General features: G+C 34.1%; 2 protein-coding genes across 2 annotated transcripts; one reads left to right on the top strand and one right to left on the bottom strand.

Annotated features, from left to right (window-relative positions):
* The first annotated feature begins 2,915 nt into the window (after positions 1-2,915).
* On the top strand, positions 2,916-4,167 carry LOC110735692 (abscisic stress-ripening protein 1-like). The gene is made up of 2 exons (XM_021915879.1): positions 2,916-3,168; positions 3,692-4,167. Exons 1-2 carry the CDS (start codon positions 3,016-3,018, stop codon positions 3,866-3,868), a joined length of 330 nt encoding a protein of 109 aa, XP_021771571.1. The 5' UTR covers positions 2,916-3,015; the 3' UTR covers positions 3,869-4,167.
* An 11,009-nt stretch (positions 4,168-15,176) lies between these two features.
* On the bottom strand, positions 15,177-17,023 carry LOC110735691 (abscisic stress-ripening protein 2-like). Its single transcript, XM_021915878.1, has 2 exons — positions 16,643-17,023; positions 15,177-15,704 (listed from the first exon to the last, which is right to left on the bottom strand). The coding sequence occupies exons 1-2, from the start codon at positions 16,772-16,774 to the stop codon at positions 15,450-15,452; spliced, it is 387 nt and encodes a 128-aa protein (XP_021771570.1). The 5' UTR covers positions 16,775-17,023; the 3' UTR covers positions 15,177-15,449.
* Between the last annotated feature and the right edge of the window lie 5,324 nt (positions 17,024-22,347).

Genomic DNA, 22,347 nt, shown 5'->3' with positions numbered 1-22,347 from the left:
GTAATAAACTATCGAATAAAGAAAATGTTGTAAGAAACTACCTAATAAAAAGTAAAATATTGTAAAATACTATCTTTGACCGAATTTCCACCGTTGACTTAATTTTACGACGTTAATCCACCTTAAAACACCGTACCCCCGAAATCACCGTGAGGGTTGGTTTTCAAGGTGGTAATAAGGTTATTTTCGGGGTGGTTGGAAGATATTCCGAGTTGGTGATGAGGGTAGATTAGTGCTTCGGGATGGTGAATTTTGGGGTTAAAGGTGGTGGTTTTGGGGTTGAAAGGTGGTTTAGGTGTGGTGGAGGTGATTTCAAGCTAGTTGTGTTAGTTTTGGGAATGAAAGCGGTGGTTTCGAGAGTGTTTTGAGGTCGGTCAATGGTGGAAATCCGGTATAGGTAGTATTTTACAACATTTTACCTTTTCTAAGGTAGTTTTTACAACATTTTACCTTTTCTAAGGTAGTTTTTACAACATTTTACCTTTATTAGGTAATTTATTACAATATTTTTTTTAATAGGTAATTTCTCACAAAATCTGGGTTTTATTAGATAACTTTTGACAAAAAAAATCTTTTGAAATATTATGTTATGAGATTTTGAATTAAAGTGAACGAAAGTGAACTGTTGCCTTAAGACGGGTTGATCATAGTTGCTTTTAATTTGAATAACTGTGACAAGTGTATACTAAAAAGATATGGACACGTGTTGATGTAAGGTTTTCATCTCATGTGTGAACTTGTTCAAATTGGAGAAAATTGGTGCACTTGAGCAATAATAACTTATTCATCAAAGCTTTAGGGTAAGTTTATTGGGGGGTTGGAGTAGAGTCTGGAGATAGTCTCACTCCAAACTCATGCGTTAATATAATAAAAGACTTATGTTAGTCTTGGTCTGGAGTGAGTTTGGAATATCAAAACTCATCTTTAGACTTTGTATGGGATATAAATGCTGCAACATTTGGTCATGAGCCAATGAACACTTGCCACCTCACCTAACAAAGTTAATGGCAATTCAATCCAAAGATTCCCAACGGCTACTTGCATGTTATTTGAATGTGCTCCAATTGCTATATTGCAACGGCTAAAAATTAACGGCTAAATCCTGATCAATTTGTATATATACATATGATATATGTATATATTTAGTGCCAAAAAAAATAACCTCTATCAAAATATATAAACAAAAAATTTCCTCCAAAAAAAAGAAAAAAAAAAATCATGGATCCAAATCAATATTTCGACTTGAATATATTTTTTGAGATGATAAATTAGTCTAGAGTAAGTCTTGGAATAATGTGTGAATTTAGAAAAACTCTTGTATGAATCTGAATAATAAAAAAAAACATTTAAAAGTTAGTGAAAAACTGATGTGACAGAGTTTGGAGTCTAGGTCTGAGTCTAGGGATAAATTAAACTCACCCTTAGGCTCCAATACCTTGTTGAATTTGAGAAAACTTAAGATTGGGAGTTTATTTAGTTGCCATGTTTATTATTTTAGGATGCATTTATTTCGCCTAATATAACCTGAACTTTTATTACGGTGCCACGTGGCACTCTTCAAAGTATATACCACGTGGCACTCTTCATTTAACAAAGTATTCTTCAAAGTATATACCACGTGGCACTCTTCATTTAACAAAGTATATGATTTAGATTCAAATCCGTAACCTCCAGTACATAAAGGTCATACATTTACCATCTCAACCAACTTTGACTAATGTTTTAAATTTCACATAATTAACATTATATATTTCTTTCATTTATGAAGTAAATTAGAGGTTATATACTTATATAATTTATTTTTTTCACAAGATTAGAAAATAAATACATATGAGGTAAAAAAACAGTAATACTCGAGACAATGCCCGAACCACACACTAACTATACAAACAGTCGAACATAATTATCAAATAAAAGAAGTACAAACTTGCAACTTGGGACATCGCCCGTGCCTCACACTAGTTGTTTGATTAAAATATGTATGATTGTTAATCTGTATATATCCTAATCCAATATATTGTCAAGTCTTAATTTTTTTTTCCTTCGATTAAATATAGTTTTAATTATAGGCACACATACTCCAACTATTGTTTAAAAATTTTTGATTCTTATCATATGATATGTTGTATAATTAGTCATTATGTATTGTTAATTTTTATCAGAATCAAATTGGGCGTGCTTCTAGTTACACATTTTTATTAGTTATTACTCCGTACTACTACGTATAACACCACTAATCTCCTCCCTGGCCTTCCTAGAACTCTCCTTGAAACAAACCCAATTTCATACTAGAATTGTCTAGAATTAAATCACAGAAAACATAAACTACTTATCTATATTACTTCTTCTGTTTTTATTTACATGCTACACAGCCTTGTGACATGCACTTTGAGATCATGATTATACAATGAAAACGGAAAAATCAATTAATCTAGTTTTTACACATGGTACCTAGCTCTTCTCTATTTTCGGTGTTAAAATTATTTTGTCAAAATCATTCATTTACCTTCACTAGCTAATCACCTACTAATATTGTGTGTCTAAAAGTTATGTTGCAAGTAAATAAATATGGAGGAAGTATTATTTACTGACTAAGAGTTTCAACAAGTGAAATTTCCTTTATTAACTTTACTAGATTCACCTAAACTTTTTCATTTTTACCCTTGCTTTCATCAACTTCATTCAACAACAAAATGAATAGGGTTAACTATTTTTTATGTGAAATGTGCACCCAAATCACATGAAAATTTCTTGTAGATCCATTCTTACAAAAATCTAAAATAATGTAACTATTAAATTATATACTTCGTATATATATCATGACCCACCATTCTAAAAAGGATAACAAAAATTTGAATTTTATGTCGAATACGGAACCATCATAGAAAACATTTCATTATATATAGAGGTATTAACATAATCTCATAACAAAACATAAAGTGTTAGTGTTACATAGAATTAGAAAAACAAAAAACTTGTAGTTTTTCACAATATACCAAATTAAAAAATATAATCATGTCGGAGGAGAAACACCACCACAGCCTCTTTAACCACCACAAGGATGGTGATGAAAACAAGCCCGTAGACTATGAGAAAGAAGAAAAGTCGCACAAGCACAAAGAACACTTGGGTGAGCTTGGTACGGTCGCGGCTGGTGCTTTTGCTCTTGTAAGCCACCTTACTTTGATTACCTATGTATCAATGTCTAGCTATTATATTTCTAAGTGTAGTCTTAATTTACTAGTTGCGGTGTCATAGTCATATAGGAGGGTCTAGGTTAAATATCGCGATTTGGAGTTTTATCAATCTCACACACAACAAGGTTATTAATTAGCCTTCTTGTGTGTGAGATTAATTATTGGTTATTAAGGCGATTTCTTTTACTCTATTTTTACTTGTTTTGGAATATATATATAGATAAAATCTGATAAAATTTGAGTTTAAGAGAAGTAAGAGCTACTCAACTTTAATTTACAATCAAAATAAGATTAAGTTAAAAACAGCTGATAAGTGAAAATCATGTAAATAAATTAATGCTCTGTTATGATTTAATTTCTTCACTCATCAATACTAGCATAATTTTTTTGATTTATAGTGTCATAATATAATACTTAAACACTTTTTCTGTACTATATAACCTAGATTATTAGTCAACTAATTAATTCTTGTGGAATCGTAATGTTGTATATAGCATGAGAAGCACAAGGCAAAGAAAGATCCAGAGCATGCACACAAGCACAAACTAGAGGAAGAAATCGCTGCTGCCGCGGCTGTAGGGACCGGTGGCTATGCCTTCCATGAGCATCATGAGAAGAAGGAAGCCAAGGAAGAGAGGAAAGAACATGATGGAAAGCACCACCTCTTCTAAGGCCGTTACTATACCGTATTTTTCTATACGATGCTCTACTTGCTTTTCCTACGTTACGGCTTGAGAGTTCATGTGTACGTACTTGATTGTGTAATTAATATGTATGGAAAATAAGTGATCATCTCCTCAGTGTGTGCTGTTTGTGTACATATATGTAATTAGTTTTATTTGGGATTGCATCATATTGTTACTACTTTTATCAAAAAAGAAAATATGGTGTTGTTTGCTTAAGGATTGATGTTTTTTTTAATACAAAATACACTATATGGATTGGTTATTATTAGAGTGTTAACTGATAAGGTCTCAATGTTTCTTTTCTTATGTGATAAAATAATTATTCAGCTTATACATATATATATATAGACATATATATATAATATTTTATTTTTTTACCTTATTTAACTTTTCACGCACGGTTTTTGAGACGCATTTTTAAACGTATATAACTTTATGTTTATATGCGTAAATATTATAACCAGGTACAAACCCTTCATAACCTGGTAAAAATTATTAGTTTAAGCAATTGAGGTTTGTCAAACCCTTCATAACTAGGTACACCAATAACTAATTGTATCCATAATACTCTGAAATAAACCTAAATCTAAATAAAATTTGTAGATTTTTGAATTTTATATTGATATACTGCCTTCGTTTCACATTATGTGTAACAATTGGGTAATTTTTGTGAGATATAAATTTTTTAATTATTGCGCATAATGCGGAGGTAGTAGCTATTCTTTTTTATTATAAAAACAACAAAACGATAAAAAGGGAAAAAGAAAAAACATGCAAGAGGGAATTCTATTAGAAAGAATTGCTAGGATTAGAAGAAAGTTAGACTCAAATTTTACACAAATTGTAATGTGAAACTCAAGTTTATGCTACGTATAGTAATCATGTTAAACTACTACACCATAGGGCCACTCTTTGAATATTTGTCCAATCTTAATATGCAAATTACTTGGGCCATCCATTCAATTTAATCTTTTGATTTTTTGCATAGCATAAAAAATCTTAGATATTTTGCAGCAATTTATAAAGTCGGAAGATTCATTGAACCTAGACATTTTTATAAAATTCACAACCCTCAACTCCACAAGTTCAGTTAAATAATTTTAATTTAGTAAAATAAATTAAGTTCACCTTTAAAAAATCATATTCAGTAAAAATAAGTTCAATTCAATTAAAATCAATAACTTTAAAGAAGAAATATGATAGAGAATCAGAAAAAATTATTTTAGTTCAGTAAAATAAATTTCAGTTCAGCAAAAACAGTTTCAATTCAGTAAAAAATTATTTCAGTTTGGCAAAAATAAAGTGAAGTGAACAAGGTTGCAATCTTAATATCCTAGAGTGGCATTGGACCAAGCCGACCCTAAAAAAGGACAACACAACATAGTCATGATATAGGTACGACACGTTACCGTAGGTCAAGCCTGGGCCATCTTTATTTGGGAGAAGTACGACAAGGCATGGTACAACTTGACTTGACATAACACGACGAATTGTAACACCCTTAAATCTTTAAATAGTTTAGGCACAAAAGCCTGATACCATGGCATATGGAATAGGCCAATACAAGATTTGAAAATTTTGGCATGGTACGACACGCAGCTTGTATGTTGGGCCGTGAATCGGACCTAGCTAACCCCAAAGCACATGGACTGGTTACGAGGCACGGCTTAGCATGGCCCATATCTACCTATAAATATGGAGCTGAAAATCCTGATATATGGAAAGTAACAAGCACGGAGTATGTTGTGTGAAGTCCCAAAATTCAAGCAATTTAATGAGGAACAAAATATTGTATGCATCCTTACATTGTTCAAAAGAATCATAAATGATGTGTTGCTACTAAAATTATATGTTATGGAAAATATTTTAGTGTAAAGAGAGTTTTATCCTGTCAAAAAAAAAAAAAAAAAAAAGGGAGTTTTAAGGAGTAAATGGTGTACACAGTACACACAATTTGATCAAAGCTATTAATGTAGAATTTGCAGATCACAAGATCTTCTAGAACTTTCATTGTTAAAGTATTCAATTCCATGCAAAAGCTTGTTATATAAATTTCTTGGTCAGATGCTTCAAAAAAAAATTATAATATATAAATTTCTTGGTCAGATTTATGTTGGAATTTTTTTTTTTTTTTTTGACAATAGCAAATTAACAAGAAAAACAACTAAAGCTCTAAATTAGAGAGAGTACAACGGCACTTTTTGGCAATATTATTGGCCCGTTGCACCTTAGCTATAATTAACTATCTCCCACGGTAAAGCGCTAAATTTAAATATATTTGCTTATCTCTAATGGTTAAAGTCCAAGCCTAAATACATTTAATTTGTTTCAAAAGTTCAAAAAAAAGCATTGATGATTAATATCAATTAGTTGACTTTGGTCACCATAAAATCTTCTCATTTACCTTAACCGGGCATATAGTAATATAGTACCATAGTTTTTATGCATGCAGTTTAGTTAAAAAGCTTAACTACATTAAGATCCCAATAGTTAGCGCACTCAATTTTAGTGTTTGGTGTTTTGTGAACCGGTCACAGACAAGCTCAGTCAAAACATGTATGTGTACAATTAAAATAACAAGCTTATACGGAAAACCCAAAAAGCGCGAGTGACAAACACCATTCTGCTGAAGAAACAGATCAAATGATCCGTTCTAATAAAAAACCTAAGAGGAAAATCACACATTTATTCTTCAATAACAACCATGGGGATGAAGAAATGACGGAGATTGATGGTGAGAACATCACCAAAGCTAATCAGTCCCAAGGGGCGCTTCAGCCACCACATAATCCGCAAGGTGGTCCATCATTCAAAGATAAGGTGCAAGGTGGACAAGGTCTGCAACCTCAAAACCATCTAATTGTCAATCTGGAAGATGAAGAGGAAGAAAACATTTCAGATGATGAGAAGAAATACTAAATGATGAACGATGTCATATCATTAAGATAAGAGCTTGTGCATGGGTCAAATTCTGGACCAAATCTACCTTATGACCATGACTCCCCTGATACATGCAACTAGACTCTATGCTACCACCAATCTCGAATCCTCCTGAATTGGTGGCTACATTGAAGATTCCCAATCAATTTCAACGTTTGTTGCAATTCATTAGTCAAGCTTATATGTCCTCTTTAACTTCTATACCTGTTTCTATGGAAGAGAGTATTCCTAATTTGGCTCCAGGTTCACTACCTATCACATGTATGGTGTTGATTGTGCAAGGCGCGGGGAGTAGAAATTAACCTTACGTTCTAGCTCTAGTTGAAACTCATGTGGGAGGTGAACAAGCAACAAAAATAGCCTCGATGTTGGGGTATTCGGGTCATACGAGAGTCGATGCTGTTGGATTTAGTGGTGGCATTTGGGTGTACTGGAAACCCGAACTTATTACTGTTAATCCAATTCTTCACCATAAACAACACATTACGATGGAAATTTCGAGAGTAGGGGCAATGCCACGGTATTTTTCTACTGTATATGCTAGCCCTAACCCCTCACAAAGAAAAGATTTATGGGAAGAACTCCACAAATTTGCGGTGACTCACAATAAGCCATGGCTCATGGCAGGGAACTTCAAAGACACTCGCTTTCCATCTGAAAGAAGCAGCTCGTGCTATGAAACAACTAGGAGGTCAGCCCTTTTCAATTCATGGATCGAAGATATGGACCTCCTAGAGGTGGAATTCGGGTGCAGCTCACACTTGGGCAAGAGGGCTAACTCCCGAGACTCGCCAAAGTGGAAGGTTGGACAGGGCACTATGCAATGAGAACTAGGCAATGCGTTTTGACAGGGCTGCTATGAAGCATCTCACGGCTTTTCACTCTGATCATTGCCCTTTGTTTATTTCCCCAAATGGTTTTTCTCCTTTACAAGCTCTCCACCGTCTTTTCAAGTTCCAAGCCACTTGGTTGTCACATGAAAAATTTCTTGATTTTATGACTGAAAAATGGGAAACTAACACACCCTTAATGCAAGCCTTGAATAAGCTTTCTAATGAGCATTTTTGGAACCGAGACTGTTATTTTAGATGAACTACTACAAGAGGGGGGGTGAATGGTAGTAGGTTCCAATCGCGAAACTTATGCGGAAATTAAAAACAAAACGTAAAGGAACTTAAAGCACAAAGCAAGTTTTACGAGGAAACCATCCAGTGCCTAACTGGAAGTAAAACCTCGGCCCTATTGGGACTTATAAACAAATTCCACTATAATAGGCAACTCTCCTAGTACAACCTATTACACAGACCTTTGCTTTGCAAGTTCCGCCACGGACACTTGACTCTATGATAGGACACTTCCTACCAGACCTAAGACACTTCTCAGGACCCTTTTTCTCCCTTTACCCAGGAAACTTCCTAGGTGACCCAAGACACTTCTCAGGTTCCTTTCACTCACTGTGCACTCACAGCTACCACTCGAATTTTACCAGATTTCAAACTCATACACAAGCGTGAATTTAAGAGAATTCACAATCTCACCCCAAAATACAAAACACTCAAAACCCTTTTTCCCATTACAAGATCTCATCGAATATCCCTAAATACATATCTATGAATAAAGAGATAAAACTAATATGTTGAACACTCAAGATCTGTCTGGAACTCACTAGACGTATTGTAACCAAAAACCTGATAGGAACTTTGACCAGGAGGACTGACTTAGCTTCGTGGTGAAGGATAAAACCATTAAGAACGACCACTACACTTCGTCAGCCTCCTCTTTGAATGAATGCATATGAGCATATTTATAGTACACTCAAATTATTCATTTCATCTTGAAAAAGATAGATTTTCTGAAAAGATAAGTTTAAAAGATATTTTCTAAAAATCAGTTTTCTGAAAATATATCTTTTTGTTAAGAATAAAAACTGTCAATAATAATAAGATAAACTTAGCATAAAATCAGATTTTATTCAAAACTTATCTTTTTGTTTAAAATACTTTTTAAACAATCTTATCTTTTTCCAAAAGGGATTTATTAGAAGATAAATATCTTTATTCAGTAAAACCAAATCCCTAAAAGATATGCACGTATAAGGTAAATATATATATCATTAAAACCGACTTTTAACGACGTGCATACTTAAGTTCCTATTAGGTTCCTGAACTCTGTCAGTCTCCGAGTTCCTGACAAGTCAGTTACTCTAATTTCATTGATTGTTTGGAGTTCACCTTGGTTCTATATAGACTTATTCCAGACCGAATTTTATGTCCAACATACTTACATGAATCCTAGAGCAATATACTTCTATTTCTCTGTCTTCATGTTGCTTCTCTGAAACTCTTGTTCTGGAATCCTGTAGTCTTGATATATTCTGGATCTTAGGGTTTGCCCCAGCATTACACCGGAACCAGGTCGTTACAACCCATTTCGAAGTTCCTATTAAGAAACTTCTGGAAGTTCCATTTCTGGAACTCTTCTTCTAACTTTACTTGTATCCTCATGGATCCTCTAAAGTTCCTCTGTTTCAGTTCCTAATTCAGCCCTCAACGCTTACTGAACCTTATGAAGCTAACATATGTAAACACATGTTTACATAGTTACCTTCATGGTTCCTTAGCCATCATCATGCTTATCAACCACAACACTTATCGTTGTTCTTGTTCCTCTATTGCTTATCCTATATTGCTCAATTTCCTTACATATATACATGTCATTACTCAGGTTCCTTGTATCCTGTTCCAAGCATAACTTGCTCTTTCTATGCACAACTTAACATACACGTTAGATAGAAAATCATCATTAGTTTATAATCATCAAAACCTAATTGCTCAACAGAGACGTCTTAGGTAACATCTTTAAATAGAAATGGACATTGCTTGCTAGATTGGGCGGAATTCATCAGAGATCTCTAGCTTTGAAAATTGATCGAGGCTTGTTAAAATTAGAAGGGAAATTAAGAAAGGAACTTGATGAGATTCTTGATAGGGAGGAGACTTTGTGGTATCAAAAATCCCGCATCGATTGGCTCAAAGATGGTGATAGAAATACTACGTTTTTCCATTTGAGCACAATTGTTAGGCGGTGGAAGAATAAAATTTTTGCTATAGAAAATTCAGAGGGTATTTGGATCCAAGACAAATGTGATATCCAAAGTCATGTGGTGGAGTATTTCAAAATTCTGTTTAAAGAGGAAGGAGAGCCCGACTTCGATGATATAGCATAAGATGTTTTCCCGAAGCTCTTAAATGAGGATTGGAGTATACTCACTAAGCCTTATTCTAAGTTTGAGATTGATGATCATAAAAGAGATGGGAGCACTTAAAGCACCTGGTCCAGACGGATTTCAAGCCCTTTTTTATCAAAAAAATTGGGACTTAGTGGCTCCTACGGTCTATAATTTTCTTCTGCCTATTCTTTTGATTTCAACAAGACTTTCATTGTTCTTTTGCCGAAAGTAAAGCAACTCGAATCGGCCTCTCAATTTTGTCCAATTGGTTTATGCAATGTAGCATATAAAATTGTGACTAAGGTGATCATAAACCGCTTGAAACCTGTGCTTCCAAACCTAATCTCTAACACTCAAGCGAGTTTTGTTCTAGGTCGACAAATAACTGACAATATCGTCATCATGCAGTGGCAAAACCATAAAATTTATATAGAGGGGGCCATAATCATAAATTTCAGTTGTATTTCTTACTGTATATTTTAAAAGTTGGAATTTTAAAGAGAAAAATAAAAAGGTCATGTGCATTTTGCTAGGAAAAATGAAAATAAAAAAGAAAGATAAGAACATGAGGACAAAATGATGTATTTTTTGTTCAAATCCAAAGAAAGCAATATAAATGTTCTTTGCAAGGATCGAACACACCTCAGCAAAAAAGCTCTACACTATTTACACCTCATAGAAAACCTACTTTGCCGAGTTTACCACTACATTTTTTTATTTTACAATTAATAGAGTTTATCATTTACAAGGGTGGCCATGGCTACCCCCAGCCACCCCCCTAATTCCGCCACTGTCATCATGCAAGAAGTCTTACACACTATGAGGAGGAAGCAAGGAGCTAAAGGATATATGGCCATCAAGATCTATTTTGAGAAAGCTTATGATAGGCCACTACAAGAAATAATCTTGATTCCGACGGTTTTTTTCCGTCGGAAACACCGGAAAATCCGCCGGAAAACGGTCTTTCGACGGAATTCCGTCGAAATCAGTCTGTCGGAAAACCCTTTGTAGGAATTCGACCTTTTCCAACAAAATTTCCGTCGGAAGACCGTTTTCTAACGGAATTTCCAATGGATTTATTCTGTCGGGCTGTTTTTTACTTCCGACGGAAAATTCCGTTGGAATGTACCTTTTCCGACCCACCACCCCCACCACCAGCCCACCCCCTACCCACAAAAAAAACCCACAAAAACCCCGGAACACAAACCACCCACCACCACACATACCCCCTATTACCACAACACCACCGACACCACCACAAACCGAAACCACCCCAACAGCAGCCCACCCCAACACCACCGACACCACCACAACCCCACCCAAACCAAACCCCAAAAATAAGGAAAATCAATCCCACAAAACCGAAAATTAACCCCAAACATACGAAAATTAACACAACATAATAAAAAAAAATACCACACAAAAAAAATCAAAACCAGTAGATCTACAAATTAATCAGAATTTCATTAAAAAAAATTCAAAAAACCAAAAATTAAACTTTGAAAATCAAAAGAAATATATAAATACACAATTGTCTAATAAATTTTATAAACTAACATTACAATTACATACAAAATTCACTAGATCTACACTCAAACCTAAATTACAAGATCTACAAAAACAAAAACCTTGAAACAGGTGGCTGGCGACGGTGGTTGTTGGCTTTGTTGTCGTTGTTGCGGTTGATGCAGTTGTTGTTGATGGTTGTTGTTGCAGTTGATGTTGATTGTTGTTGTTGATGGTGCGTCGTAGAAGAGGAGAGGAGAGAGAAAGAGAACAAGAGAGGCGAGAGAGAAGAGGACAGGAGAGAGAAAGAGAAGAAAAGAGGAGATCAGAGAGGAAGAGAATGAAGGAGGAGAGGAGATCAGAGAGGAAGAGAATGAAGGAGGAGAGGAAGAGAATAGGAAAGAGGAGAGGAGAGAGAAAGAGAAGAGAGGCGGAAGAGAGGAGAGAGAAAAGAGAAATGAAAGAGAAATTTACTTTTCCGATGGAAATTTAATGTTCCGATGGAATTTTTCATCAGAAACTTCCGACGGATTTTATTTCCATCGGAAATTGAATGTTCCGACCTAATATTCCGTCAAAAAGCCCATATATTCCGACGGACTTATATTTCGTCGGAAGTTTCCGACGAATTTCCAACAGAATAAAAATCCATCGAAATTTCTGACTTTTCCAACAGAAATTCTTGTCCGTCGGAAACAGTCCGTCGGAAATCGGCCTATTTCTAGTAGTGGGCTTCGGTAAAATTTCATTAGAGATACACTTGTTCAAATGAACCTGCCCATTACGATGATTGATATTATTATGGAGTGTATCAACACCGCTTCCCTTCGTGTCTTATGGAATGGTGAACCATTTCAAAAATCAAACCAAGTAGGGGAATATGACAAGGGATCCACTTTCTCCCTATCTTTTTGTCATGTGAATGGAGCGTTTCTACCAAGTCATTGAAGAAGCTATTGCTCATGGTCATTGGAAGCCCATTTGTGCAAGTTGTGATGCTCCTACCCTTTTAAATTTATTCTTTGCAGGTGATATAGTCTTGTTTGCGGAAGCAAGTGTCAGTCAAGCAGAGCTTATTCATTCTTGCCTTTCCTGATTTTGTACTGCCTCGGGTCAAAAAGTGTCTCTGCATAGGTCTATGGTGTACTTCTCGAAGAATGTCTCACAATCGGACCAAGCAGAAATTGGAGCGGCTTTGGGGATGGAAGTTACTGATGATATGGGCATGTATCTTGGGATGCCTACTCTCTCGAGTAGGGTCACAAGAGAAACTTACAGTCATCTATGTGAAAAAATTGATCGTCGACTTAGTGGTTGGAAGTCTAAGTACTTGTCTTTGGCTGGTCACATCACTTTAGCCAAGTCTATGCTCTCAACAATGTCTTTCTATTCGATGCAATCGGCAAAAATTCCTCGTACTATTTATGAGGATATTGACAAGAAAACTAGAAGGTTTATTTGGGGAGGTAACGAAGACAAAAAGAAAATTCATCTCCTTTCTTGGGAGATGTTGCAGCGACCTAAAGTGCTAGGTGGAGTGGGTATTGTATCGGCTAAACAAGCAAATGCAGCATTTCTCACCAAGATCGGCTGGCGTATTTTGACCGAACCAAATGCCCTTTGGTCGCGTATTCTTAGTGCCAAGTATTGCAAATGGCTGAACAAAGGTTTACGGACTGCCATAGGGAATGGTGCGCAAACTCTCTTTTGGAATCACCTATGGGCCACTGATAAGCCGCTTAGTGATCTGGCTATTGAGCCCGTCCCTTTAGAGTTGGCTGGGGCAACTGTGGAAGAGATGTGGGTAGAAAATCATGGATGGCGATGGAATGTTTTTGCGCCTTTCTTGGATGCAGATACTCTCAAATTAATTCAACATCACGAGGTTCAGCTTCACCCAACGGTGGGGGATTTAATTTATTGGAAGAGCGATTCTAAAGGTAAATTCACCATTAAATCGGCTCTTACTATCATGAGGCATGAAACTGATTTTCTAGATGAAGACTGTTGGAACTTAGTGTGGAAAGCTCCGGTTCAATAACGTATCCGTTCTTTTATATGGCTAGCATGCCATGATAGAATACTTGGAAATCTGAATCGGTTTAAGAGGCAACTAGTTGATGATCCTAAGTGCTTTATATGTGGTCACAATGAAAAGAGTACCCTCCATATTCTGCGAGATTGCCGAGCAGCCAATAGAAATTGGAGAAATTGCTATGTCTTCAATAGAAGTGAGGAAATACCAGTTGACATAGGAGCATTTATTCGAATCAAAGTAGATGAAGCGTTTCGAAGCATGAACAAACATGATGATAAGAACTCGAAGGCTATTAAGCATCAACGATATATTTCCTAGCAGCCCCCTAATTATGGATGGTATGTCCTCAATTGTGATGGTGCAGCAAAAGGAAGTCCGGGTCCAGCAGGGGTGGAGCTATAATAAGAGATTATGAAGGCAATTTCATCTCGGGTTTCTCTGCAAATTTTGGGAGGTGTTCAGTGTTTAGAGCAGAAGTATTAGCCCTCACTCGTGGGATAGAATTGGCAAGAAATCTACAAATTGAATGCTTGGAAGTACAACTTGACAATTTGGCTTGTGTACAAATTCTGAGGCAGGGGACAGCTCCTAAGGGTGAGAGTGTACATGAGATCACTCAATGCATTAATATGCTGAAGAATGACACTTGGGATATCAAAGTAGCTCACATATTTCGTGAAGGAAATCGCACGGCGAATTGGTTGGCCAACCGCAGAGTCACTCAAGACACCGATTTAGGTATTCTTAATTTTATTCCTTTAGGCCTTAGTAATATTTTGGAGGAGGATGTTAGGGGTGTGGCATTCCCACGCCTAGTACCTCTGTAGTTGTGTTTTTTCTGTTTGTAGTTGTAGTAGTTTGCTTGTTTTCTTTCTCTTGGCTTGGCCTCATTTGAATCCCAAAAAAAAAAAAAAAAAAAAAAAAAAAAAAATTCTAGTAAATGAGTAAAAGTCATACGATCAAAAAATTAAATTAACTATTGTAGCCAAATAGAACAAGATGAACAATAACTTAATTGTAGTAGATCCCAACTGTAGTGTCTTCATGGATGATCCAGTATCCCAGATTCCCAGGTTAACTAACAAAATGAACTTCTAATCTTCATACCAATTAAGTTTAGGGAAAAGATTTAATAACATTGATTCTCATTATTATTTTAAGCTATTTATATATTAGCAACATCGATTCTAATATATCGGAGTAATACTATAGGAACTTGTTTTCCTAAATTCCTAATAACACACAAACTAAAAGCTTAACCAATTGGTTGTTGGTGTAGTGGTGATTGGGATTACACTTGGTAGGGAAGACTACGTATTCAATCCCCCGCAACAACAATTGGGAGGAGACTGGAACCTAACTACCCAGAACTTATCCTCGACTCCGGATTAGTCCAAAAGGGTGAATCGGGTGGAACACCAAAAAAAAAAAAAAAAAAAAAAAAAAAAAAAAAAAAAAAAAAAAAAAAAACTAACTAAAAGCTTAATTGAAATTACATAAAAACTAACGAGATATCCTTGATGAAAATGAAGGAGTCAATTGATCATCCAGTCAACCAATTCTTTTTATTGCATTAGAACTTCAATAAGCAACTTGTTTAAATCTCACTCAAACTTGGAAAAAATCTTTGCAGTTTAAACATAACTTTAGTTTATTTCATTTGTCCACCTTATCAAATATAGCTTGATCAAGCTTAAACTCGACTTGATTTGACTCAGACTCAATAGTAGTAAGTTTGTAACCCTACACAAATTAAAGAGACCAAACACTAGTCACCCTTACATCACATAAAGGTCCAATATAGTGATTATAGGGAAAATTAAATAGAGCAAAAGCCCAAAATAATGGACAAATTAAAAATGGTAATGGTGACCATGATGATGACCATGGTGGTGATGACCATTATGATTTCCATGGTGGTGATGACCATGTTGATGACCATGGTGGTGGGAATGTGAAGAATGTAGCTCATGTTTGGCTTCATTCTTTTTTTGGTGCTCGTACATAGCGAAACCAGCAGCACCAACCGCAACCGCGGCTGCAATCTCTTCATTCACTCTGTGTTGGTGAGCATGCTCTGGGTCTTTCTTTTCCTCATGTCTCTCATACTGTATAGCACGAAAACAAAGATTCGTTATACAACCAAATTAAGTACTTTACTTAAAAATCGATTCTTTTTCGATATGTTTAGCTATTGCACTCTGATTTTTACACTATTTTGAAATCGTACATTGATACATAGGCATAATCATTACAAATTACACGAGAATCAACTTTTTGAAAGATTAATTGATATGTATTCCCTCTGTCCCATAATACATGACACAGTCAAACATTGCACACATGTCAATACGCTAGTTTGACTTTATTTTATATAATTAAATATTAATGAAAATTATTTTTAAAATTATATTATGAAACTTTATATTAAAATCCATCTAACAACATATTTTATGATAAAATATATTTTTATTATGTTAGTAAAAAATTGTGGTCAAACCTAATGCATGAATAGTGGAAAAAAGTCCAACATCTCATGTATTATGGGACGGAGGGAGTAATTAAATTAGGTGACTAAGTCTACTATATTACTTCTTAGAATAATCTCATAACCATACATAAAACCTAAGCAAAACTACCTACGTCAAATTATATTATACACAATAAAAGTGTATAACTATTTCAATTATCTCAGACTAGGAATCAAAGGAGGATTTTAAATTAGCATATACTTGGGAAAAGGAAATAACTTTTCAAATCAAAGTTCCAAGATTCACCCATATACATCATAAATAATTGATGAAATTAAAATTTTTAATTTGTTTCGTCTTTGTTGAGTCAATTTATGTACAAAAACATAACAATAATCACTTTAAAAGATGCCCTTAAATTCCAAAACAGTAAATCTAAATAATCAAAAGTATTAATTAGAAAAGATGTAAATTGAACGATTCATGTCAATATTTGTAACAACCAAAAAATAAATTAAGCCAATAATAATTGGTAAAATTTTAATTTGTACAATAATGCATCCTTAAGCCCTTACCAAGGCATAAGCAGCAGCAGCAACGGCAGCCGTCTCACCAATACGCTCAAGGGTGTTGTGATGCTTCAGTTTCTTCTCGGGATCGACGTGTTTGTTCTCATGATGGTGGTGACCGTGGTGGTGGTAATCCATAGTGTATTAGTTGAGTTTAGAGGACTGTATACTGGAGTAATTGTAAAGGCAAAAATATAATCAAAGACAAATTTTTATTTATTGGCTATTGAGCTTTTTTTTTTTATAACGTTTATATAGGCAGGCAGGCTGGAAATACTTGTAGGTTAAGAAAAATTTCGTTTGATGAATTTGTTAAGAATTAGCGTGTAAATAGGTACAGACTACGGACGTACAGATGATGTTTTTATTATCCGCGTTAATTTGCTAATAAACGCCCTCGAGCATTAGATAAGCATTTAGAATATTTTCTAAAATAGTGTTAATTTGCGAATGCATGTCAAAATTACGCGTCAATCAGTGTAATTAATGTTCATTTTAATCTAATATTTCTACTTTTAGTTATCTTATCCAACGCTCTCGAGACGTCTGTTAGTTTTTGCCTATATCTAATAGTATCCAAATTCTTAACTACATTCATTATAATTATGAGTAATTGATATTTTTCTTAATATGTGATGGTCCAATGCCTTATCCCCACTGCCACATCACTAGAAGTGTTCAAGTACAAATTTATCATATCATATACTTTTTTTTTTTGTTTTTTGAATAATATCTATCATATACATGATACACTAGTAATTTCCAATATTTATCATATCATATTATTCATATACCAAGCTAAGATTGGTTTAGTGGGAAAGATTGTACCTTTCAACCTTGAATTTGGGGGTTCAATCCCATTAGAGGCACTTTGAGGGTGGGGATCCCTTATCCTTCCCCCCTCAATAGTGTCTGACCCGCAAATACCGAATCAAAAAACCGTGAGGGTTGAGGTTTGGTCATGGTCCTTCTCCTTACCAAAAAATTAAAAAAATATAGTATTTATTAACTATTACTAAAACAGGCCATGATGACATCATTAATAGACACACGTCAATTTCTTATAGAAAAAATATCCATCTAAATTATTTTTGACATCATTCTTTTTTACCCTATTTTTCTCCTCCTAAGTTCCAAGACTAATTAATTGTTTCTTTCAAAAAAAAAAATTCAATGAGATAGGACTACACATTCTTCAAATAAAGAATAATAACTTCACTATTTTAAGCAAACAGTAGCTATTTAATTCGTGCAATGCTAAACATTTGTAGCCGTGTCCTTTTCTCTCTTCTCCCTCCTCCATCCTTTCTTCTCTAGGGTTTTAGTTTTCTTGGCTATTTAGGCCGAAAATAGTCTAAGAATAAATTAGACTATTTCCGACCCTTTTCCTTTAATTTAATTCAGTTTTTTGTTTGGTTTGCTTTTTGTTTGTTTTGCTTTGTTTGTTTCTCTCCATTTGTGAGAGTCCGTCCCAAATTTTTTTTGGGTTTTTACCAACTTTTTGGGATTTTGATTCTCATCTATGGATGAGAACTTTATTTTTAGGTTCTGATAATAATTGGGGAGGTGATTTTAATTCATATGGATTTAGGGTTTGTCATCAACTTTACGGTCAAAACATTAGCGCGGATTGCGAAGGTCTCTACTAAGAAAGATGTAAAGATATCGAAAATCACTATTCGCGTCAAGTTTGAAGCGGTGGAGGGGGAGCTATGTCAAATATGCGAATTAGTTATAAAAAAAATTGTGTAACGCACGAGACTAACCTAGTATGGAGTATAATTATATGACAATCATTGCTCATAAATTTATGCTTAAGTTTATTCAAAAAAAAGAAAAGCTTATGTAATTTTAAAGGACACTACTCGAAACATTGGAAATATTATAAAATTTAGAGGTGATCACGGGCTGGGTCAGGCTTTGCCCGAAAAAAAAAAAAAAAAAAAAAAAGTTCGACCCATTTCGGGCCAAGCTATGCTAATATCAACCTCTTTTCTTAAACATTAGTCCTCAACCTTTTCTTCCACATAAAAAGAAAAAAATTAAAAAATAAAAATTAAATAAAAAGTGGCCGACCACTATTAAAATTTGTCCTATATAACTTGTTCTATTCCATATTTCCATGTGCTAAATTGTAAATTGAGACCGGAATGAAGGCTACATTCAAGACCAGAAAATTAGATTTATGTGTGACAAATATTTCCAAAATAAAAAAAATATTTGGCAAACTAAAAAATACTTCAATATTCATATGTGAAAAGGCCAGGCCAAAGGAGATTATGACAAGCTGGCAATATTGGTGGAAATTAGGAACATCTTTATACGGAGTATTATAGATCGATTTTATAACTTCATTTAAGTACCTGTTAAAAAAGTAACAAAAACAAAGACATAAAAAGAAAAAAATTAAAATAAAACCTTTGTTTAAGTACGGTTAAATAACCTCATTATTACCAATTGGTTGTTGGTGTAGTGGTGATTGGGATTACAACTTGATAGGGAGGACTACGCGTTCGATCTCCCGCAACAACAATTAGGATGGGATTGGAACCTAACCATCCAGAATTGATCCTCGAATCCGAATTTGTCCAAAGAGTGAAGCGGGTGGTACAAAAAAAAATAACCTCATTATTACGAAGTCAATTCTCTCCTCTCCTCTTCTCTCATCCTCTCTTCCTTTCTTCTAGGGTTTTCGAATTTTTAAATTAATGACTTAATTGGCATGTCACATCATACAAGAATTTGTTTCGCAATTCAGACTATTGAATAGATTACAATTAACAAGTGTTTATCTATGATTGATTTTGACCAAGATTGAATTGGTGTTTTATAATCCTCGATAATTTTCGCTTTTAAATCCCTTTAAAATTTGTATTTGTACAAACGCAATTATTTTTTATAGGGTTATAATCTAGATTTGAATACCCCTTCATTTATAGAAGTTTCACGTTTGAAATTTTTTAAAAAAATTATTTGTTATTACTCATACTAAACCATTGAGGTTTTAAAATGCATTTCTTAAAATTAAGATTATTGTAGGACAATTATAACCTCAAGTGCAAAACAAAATAGTAAGGATTATAAACTTAAACCGAAAAAATGAACAACTTTATGGACTATAGGAGAACAAAAAAGAACAAGCTAAGACAAATTACTTGTTTGTAGACTAATGAGCTTTGTTTAGCTCATGAATTGATAGTTCTTTGTTTGCTTAGCTCGTGAATCTTGAATTATGATCACTAACTATTTAGTCTTAACAAAAGCATTACCATTATGATGCTTTTAGTTGGTGAAATCTTATCATGAGTGATCTACTTTCTTTACACACTAATTAATCCTTTATGCTTCTTTTAATCTTATTCTTATTTGAGGACAAAACTATACATTAGATGTTTAATCATCATCAACTTGAACTTTTACTCTAGTTATCAAATCCATAAGAGTTGGACAAAATTGCTATCATGATAAGTACAATAATTCAAAGAAAATTAATAAAATTATTATTATTATTTTTTTAATAAAATAAAGTTACCCATATTTCTATTATTATGAGGACACAATGTTTTAACATAATATTCCTCAAAAAAAAAAAAAAAAAAAACAAAATGTTTTAACAAACTAAAATATATATTCTAAAATTAATACATCGCATACTTATTACTAATATATTATGTGGCTAATGACTAAACAAAGATGGTTTATTTATGATGAAACATTCCAACACCTTTATTATTTATTTCTTTACTATTTTTTCTCTCTCTTTTGATTCCCTCTTTTTTCTCTTATCCTTATAATTACTGTCTCTATTTCTATTTTCTTAATTTAGCTTTCGTTTTCTCTCCTTATATGCCCCCACCAAAATGTACCTTGAATAACAAAAACAACACTTTGAACTAAACCAATAAAAAGCAGAGTTTTTTTCATCCAAGCAAAGGCTAATTTAGTAAGTTCATATACTCTTTAATTTTTTTTTTCTTTTGGCCTTTGACTACTTACCCCATATAAGTTTATAATACATTTTATTTTATATATATGTAAGTTTTTAAAAAATATTATTTCAAATATTTATTTGTATTCATTAATTTGCCATAGAAATCGCTTAGTACGCCAAATGTTCCACTCTCGTGAACTAGCTTTTGGCTCATGCTTTTAATATTATTTAAGACATCGATTATTATTATACTTAGTACATTATTATATAAAAATAAAATAAAAAAGTAATAGAGAATTAGTACTATCTCCGTTTCATATTTTTTGCAACTTTGAAATATTCATCATTATATAAAAATAAAAAAGTGATAGAGAAGATACACAAAAATATTATCCTTCATTTTTTTTTTAATAAAGTAAAATACATGGACTAGATTAGGAACGTCTTTTTACAAGATCGTGTCCTAATCTATCTAAAAGTATAAAATAAGAAAACTTGTTGTCCATAAAAGAATTTATATATAATCATATGTTTAAGGTATACTTGTTGTATTTTATAAGATAATATCTTTACAATACCTTTATCTATCTTTTCAGATATCTCTAGATAATATTCAATGTAACAAGAAGAAAAAAAACATTTTGATTTCATTCCTATATAAAAATTATTTCTATATAAAATTCCTTTTGATTTATTAAATAAAAATCCCTTTTGAATTATTACCTTTTGTTTCAAAAAAAAAAAAAAAAATCTCTTTTGACTTATTAGATAAAGAAAAATCTCCCTTTAATTATTAGTAATTAATAAAACCATTGAAAAAAAATATAGAAATAATTTTATTGGAAAAAAAAAATCAAAAGAGATATTCTTCACAATCACAAAAACTATGTGGGGGAACAAACCGTGTGGGACAGTGATCATTAGGCGAAATGAACGCAATTACAAACCTACTTTTTGTTGATAAGTATATTAGGTGACTCGTACTTCGTAGCTTTGTCCGCCCGATCGGGCGGACATTGCCCGGTCTGACCGGGCGGAAGAAGAAGAGGTGCCTGGCAAATTCGTTGAAGAAGCTGCTCTCGCGCCCGACCGGGCGAGCCTTCGCCCGATCGGGCAGACCTTGCCCGGTCTGACCGGGCGGTGGGGGTTGGATACGTTGAAGCATTCGTATGGAGTTTTCTTCTCGCGCCCGATCGGGCAGACCTTGCCCGGTCTGACCGGGCGGAGAAGGAAAAATACGGAACGCGGATTTTGCGGTTTTAGGTTATCTTATTTTATTATCTTTTTGCCCAAGTATCTTTTAATTAGGGATTAATATAAAACCTCCCTAATATCAGTATTAGGGTGAAGAGAGACAGAGTGAAAGCCGTTCTTGAGAAATACAAGAATCATCTTTGTAATCTTTGCAGTTTATAGTGAAATCATTCGATCTCGGTGCCCGTGGACGTAGCTATCACATCGATAGTGAACCACGTAAATTCTTGGTGTTGTTCTTATTGTTTGCATTGAATTTCTTTATTGTTTTCTTGTTTGTTTTCGACCTTTGCTTCCGCTGTCGCACAACAATTGGTATCAGAGCTCAGGTTCAATCCTTGGAGAGTTTCTTGAAGATAACAATGGCAGGAGATTCAACAATAAGAATTGAGAAGTTTACCGGGAAAAATAGTTTCGGGCTATGGCAAATTAAGATGAAGGCTCTGTTAAAACAACAGCAGATATGGCGTCCGTTGGCTCCAAAGAGTACTACTTCGGAGTCAGGAGACGGACCGACTGACTCGCA

This window comes from Chenopodium quinoa, unplaced genomic scaffold (assembly GCF_001683475.1).
Source record: "Chenopodium quinoa cultivar QQ74 unplaced genomic scaffold, ASM168347v1, whole genome shotgun sequence".
Taxonomy (NCBI): domain Eukaryota; kingdom Viridiplantae; phylum Streptophyta; class Magnoliopsida; order Caryophyllales; family Amaranthaceae; genus Chenopodium; species Chenopodium quinoa.
This window is presented reverse-complemented; position numbering and strand designations above follow the sequence as displayed.